The 6,000-nt window shown below is 38.3% G+C and overlaps 1 protein-coding gene across 1 annotated transcript in view; it reads right to left on the reverse strand.

The window, feature by feature from the left end:
- Positions 1-4,155, reverse strand: part of LOC119018045 (mucin-5AC-like) — a 39,922-nt gene extending 35,767 nt beyond the window's left edge. Inside the window, 5 exon segments of the mRNA XM_037095374.1 lie at positions 1,176-1,282; positions 1,369-1,459; positions 1,589-1,703; positions 3,555-3,816; positions 4,095-4,155. Of these exon segments, the coding sequence (XP_036951269.1) occupies positions 1,176-1,282; positions 1,369-1,459; positions 1,589-1,703; positions 3,555-3,816; positions 4,095-4,155 (636 nt within the window).
- Between the last annotated feature and the right edge of the window lie 1,845 nt (positions 4,156-6,000).

The following is a 6,000-nucleotide window of genomic DNA, read 5'->3' on the forward strand; positions in this document are numbered from 1 at the left end:
ATATTAATTTACTTTTTAAAACCCTCTTCTTGGAGTTGAAAAATGTATTTTCACAACGCTGACAAGGCTTTTTGTTGTTTTTCTGAGCTCATGAAAAGTTGACTTGCTTTGAGAGAAACTTGGCTCCCACAGGACAGCTACAAACATTTTACAGAATAGGATGTATTTATTTAGATTAAACAGGCCAACAGTTATAAAGTAGTATGAGCTCAACCTTAAATATTAGTAACAGTAGTAAAATGCAAAACACACATTAATGTAGCAGTGTTATTACTCCACACATAGCACACACAGTAATAGTAAAACACTGACAGAGAACATTTTTCTACAAAATGAGTAGTTATTCTTTTGATACCTCAAGTTTTGCTGACATGATTTTTTTTTGTTGAATGCAGGGTTTTTACTTGTTTTGGGTAGTTAGGGTGGGTTTGAACCTGTGTTATCCTGGCCTGAGTCACATGATCCCTTTGAATTGCTTCGTTTGCAGAAGCAACAGTTGAACCTCACCGCTGGTTGAGCCTGGACCCGCTTTCTGTAACTTGTTGAAACCACCTAAACTCCTCTAGAGGTCACTGTATCTGAGGGTTAAATTTAACTTACTGCAGAATTGGTTCAACTGGAGTTTAAGGTCAAAAAGTTCAGTAAAAGTAAAAGGAAGGAATCCCTTATTAAGCGTCAGATCTCTCACTTCGTATTTAATTTTGAAGGCAACACTATAATCAAGTGTCAAACTTATACAACTGTGTAATTACTGGCTGTTACTTCTACCTTATCTGCTTTTTTCATGGCAAAAAAAAAATACTCATCATCTGACATACATATGAAGCTATTTCTACTTACTGCCGTTACGTTTGCCAGTAATGTCCAATCTTGGAAAAAAATAAACTACTCATACGTATGGTCAGATCAACCCCTGCTGTAGGAAACTTACCATGTATATTTGACAGATTGTTTGGTTTAATGTGGTCATTTGGTCTAAAGTAATTGAAATGGCTTTCAACTCATCAGTAAACTAACATACACATATGTACATGTTGCTTGGAACTGCAACAGCAATACCCAAACTATTCAAGGCCACTAATACTCTTTTTCCACAACCTGGTCATGATAGTTACAAAGTATATATATATTTTTTTTTTTCATTTTGATTTTCATATAACTGGATGAAGTCTAACCAAGTTATCGCAGCTTTCTGTTGATTCCAGTGTGTAGTCAGAGCAGCTCTCAGTTGGTCCATCCATTTTCCAGAAGTTAGCAAAATCCATGGGGGATATTTTCATACCTGTTTTGGATGATATCATAGAAACAAAGCTCAGTTTTGTGGCCATGCCTACACTGACCGACTTGTTAAAGTGGTTCAAAGTGTACCATGGCTGTAGAATTCGTTGTGGAGCTGGACCCCATTGAAGTCGCCACAAAGACCGCAGGTTTGGTTCTTGTACTTCTGGTCTAGCTCCACCTGTGAAAGCAAAACCATCAACCGTCACCTTACGCAGCTATGCTATAGCCTACTTTCAATTCAAATCTTTGACAGTATTTTGAAATAATAATGGTCATAGCAGGCTCCTCTATGTAGTCATTGTCCTACCAGAAATGAGTCCTCCTCATTCCAGATAGCAAACAATCCCAGCTTTGCTTTGATCTTGATGTAGGTGGGAGTTTTCTCAATGAGCACTCCTGCTTGACTGACTGGTGGGATGACTCTGCAAAAAGAGATAATCAAGAGAAGATACATTATTTTGCCCACGTTGTTTTTCAGACCTTTGTTCAGAGCTGAAAAAGAGACTTTGAAAGGAGCTCTGATTGTACCTAACCATGTAAGAAAGCATTAAAGCAAATAGATGCCAGTATTTTGACACCTGATGGCTTTAGTTTTATACTATGATGTTATGGTGAAAGATAGCACCACATACAGCTCCACTTTTTTTAACAATGTCTTGAGTGCACAGTTGTGGCAAGACTCAAAACAAACAAACTCCGGCACCCTCTTCTGATTCAGCTATAAGCCATCGCCAGCATAATCATAACAGCAGAAATGACTTTTTATATAAACAGGTGAGGTGCGACCACCGATCAGCAAATACAGTATGCAGTTCCATGACAGGATCCATCCATGAATGAACTGGATGGATCAAGAAACATACATTTCTAATAAAGGAGGTGTCACAGCAGCAATTATCAACAACAATTAAGTGTCACAAGCTGAATCATAAAGAACATAAACTGATAAAAGCCTGAGACTGGGAGCATATTGCAAGAGGTTATATATAAATAGCTATATAATCCAGATTAATAAATATAGATGCACATAAATATATTAATAATTACTGCAAGACATTATGGAGGGAAAAAAAATATGTCATTAAGTACATGTTCAAATAGTCTATGGCTTCTATAGAGGAAATTACCCAGATGGTAGAAAAGTCTCTAAAACAGGACTTTGTCTATGGGGACACATGGCATAACAAGGAAATAAGATATATAACCCTCTGAGCCATAATATAGAAGAAGAAACGTACATGCTTCAAATGCACAACACATTGTTTGTTTCAGTGACTATTAGTCTAAGCAAGTGTTTACAAAGGATGATTCTGAAGACCAGGTTGCATATGTTGTCATAAACAAAGCATCAAATCTAAAGATTCCTCTTTTAACACAAATTTACTGATCTAACCACCGCTATAAATAGTGTTAAACACATGATATGTAATTTATGCTGCAAGGGGGACTCCACTGAAAATACAAAACAAAGGAAATTTGCGAGTGTTGCAGAGGAGATTGTCGGGTACAGAGCCAGACCTTCACCCAGAGTCACATTGGATTCTGTTCTGATCCAGAGTCGTTTACAGACAGGACGACAGCTCAAAAATATTATTATTTTAAACTTTTTTTTAACTTTATCAACCTAGCTGCAGGGACAACCTCCATTATCAGGTCTTTATTTACTGTAATGTTGACTGCCAACGTGAGTTCAAGAGGAAATGTACTTCATTAATGTAACATTGCAGTGAGGATAGGGGACAAAGACAGACAACCAGAGTCTCTTGTGAGTGCTTAGTTTAGTGAGAGGTCGACAGACACATACCCAGCCATTGATTTCTTATCTTATGGCCAATGTACAGTAAAGTAATCTGGCTATTTGGGATGAATAAACACTTACTTGTGTAAACAACCATCATTACTGATGAAAATCTGTCTGATGTGACTCAGATACATGTGTTTATAGATAAGGTAATTTTGTAAAGATTTATTGACATAATATTTATTCTCATTTTCCGACTTCCTTCCTCAGTCTCAGGCAACCTAATGAAATGCAGCGTTACCTTAAGTGAACTTGTGGTTTGGGATAATGTAAGTAATCAACTAATGAAATTCACAAAGGTCTTGTATGTTTTTAAAAGTTGCCCCAGTACATGTTCCTGTTCATGCATCAACTCGATATTGAAAGTCACTCAAACATTTTTAAATATGATCAGAGTATACAATTCAGTTTGAAGCAATAAATTAAGAGTGGAAATGTTGTTGTTGTTTTTTTTTTTTTCTTGCAAACTTACGATTTGCCATCAATGACCACAGAGCCTTTAGAGAGCTCCACCACCAACCCCTCCAGCTTCATGGTGATGATTTTGATGGTGGGGCGGCCGTCATCCTCGTGTCTTCTTATCTGGATGTCAAAGTCCTTGTAACTGCTCATGCATACAGAGGTTAGGACATAGTTGCAGGTGGAGTGCAGCTGGAAAACATCCCCATCAAAGGTTTTGAAGTGGTAGTTGCCCCACGTACTGCAGATCTGGCCATTGTGGATTGGACTCACACCTGCAAAGACAAATCAGGACGTGATACCACAAGGGCAGGCAGAGTTAACACAAGTTTTTGCTTACATGAATGAACTCTCACACAAAAACCAACAAATTCACCTGTTATTTTTGAGGGATTCTGGGAAATGGTGCTCACAGCAGCCTCTGTTGAAAGAAGTAATAGTTATTTGTCAGTAATCAATCATCAACACAACAAAACGCCTAGGTACATGGCTAAAATAGGTAAGCATTTGAACTACTAATTGTTAGTCTTTTAATGTAACATAATGTATTTACCGCTGTGCCAAGCTGCTACGATGGCTGACAGGGTCAGACATAGCAGCCACTTGTTAGCCATGGCCATTCGCTTCTCCACGGGAGTTCTAAGGAAGATGGGAGGGAGGCCTAGCTCTTTATACCAGGGGGCAAGGGCTTAATGTGGCAGGTGAAGGAGTGGCATTCCCATAGCTTTACATGGTGATTCATGACTGCTGGTCCTGCCTGTCCCATTTGTTTCACGCTCCCCTTCACACACCTGATATGAAGGGCGAGGTTACAGAGCATGCAAACAGATGCTCACCTTACATCGTTGATAGAGACAAAGTAGCCCCTACAAAAGCCGCAGCCTTTACACATGTGAAATGTCTACAATGATTGTATGTTTACTTCGTCCATCTGATGTGCACTTTGATAATGCAGATTGTTATCTATCTGTATGGCATACAGCAATGCAGTAGAAATATTTCTCCATAGTGGCCCTACCAACAGTTCAACAGTCTCTGCTGAATTTGCCTTTAGCTCAACCACCTCCTGACATGAAGGTCAGGTAATAAACTTTAACGTGACCCTGATGTGACGTGTTTTGTGGAAACATTTGCACAGTACATAGCATGTGTCACGTAAAAATTTGAACATTACATTTTATCCACAGTTCATCCTTGTGACTGAGCTCAAAATCATCAACAACACTTGAAGGAAGGTGAAGGATTGGGGATAACTGCCGCTTGAAACCGCAAGAACCAAAAACCTTATGTCCTATGTTAGAGTGGATGTTTTAGTCAGTTTATACATAACCAGTAAGAAAGACATTTCTGTCTGTTCAGGCTCAAAGCTTCAGGATACAGCTTTGGCATTATTTAAGATTCAAGTAGGAAACACCCACAACAACAAAATCTGATTTGTACCTGTGGGAATAACAGATCACCATTGTGGCCAATTATGTGTTGATATAATAAGAGGCTTTAGATAAATAAGGACTTCTTTAAATAAGTGTTTTTATTAGCTTTGTTTGATCATATTTTGACTCAAGCGATAAAAGCTTGAACTTGAATTCAAGGTGTGTTCAGACCTCTGAGCGATTAACACCTTCGTCTTTTGTTTCCTTATCACTAGCAGTCATCTTCAACAATAGTACGACTCAACAGTGACTCAACATGAATGGAATACAAAGATTACCTCAATTCACCTTGGTTCATTACAGATCCATTAGCATTGTTTTACCATCCACCCAAATAAGATTGTGGGGCAGAAGTGGGTCTGCTGTACGCTGCCAAGCCATGGGTGTAGCTGCCATCTACGTAGCAGCACACATCAGCAATTGTTTTCAGTCATGCTTTTTGAATCCTATTGTTCTGTGTATCACGCCCAAAACAATATCTCATAATAATGGCTCACGTATACATATATGCATGATACACCAACTAACTGCGTGTCTGTCTGGTGAAACTTTGTTTTTTAGTTTCACTAAAAAGATAGTGTTCAATTTAGATACAATATCTGGTATCACTGAAATATAGAAATAAAAGAAAGTACTAGTTCGCATACCAGAGGGCTTTCAATGACTTTACAGTGAGTTTACATAGTTTACAATGTATTTTCAATACAGATTTTCTTAATTTACAACACAGCTGTTTGCAGGACGGAGAGCAATGAGCTAATGTGTCTTTTCATAAGATTAATAACTGTAATATGATGTTGATGAAACAAAGTAATCTTTGTTTCAGTGCCACACCACCAGACTACAGGGCAGCTTCTTTCCTCTGGATGTGAGACTCCTCAATTCATCCTCTGTACCATGAGAAAAGTTTCAATTTTGTGGCAAATCCAACTCAGATAATTCAGAATCTGACCCTGTGACATGCATTAAAATATTCCAGCGTAAGTTTAATCCATGGTCTAACACACAGTGACACCAAGTAAGACC

The sequence above is a fragment of the Acanthopagrus latus genome, chromosome 4, assembly GCF_904848185.1.
Source record: "Acanthopagrus latus isolate v.2019 chromosome 4, fAcaLat1.1, whole genome shotgun sequence".
NCBI classification, from domain to species: Eukaryota; Metazoa; Chordata; class Actinopteri; order Spariformes; family Sparidae; genus Acanthopagrus; species Acanthopagrus latus.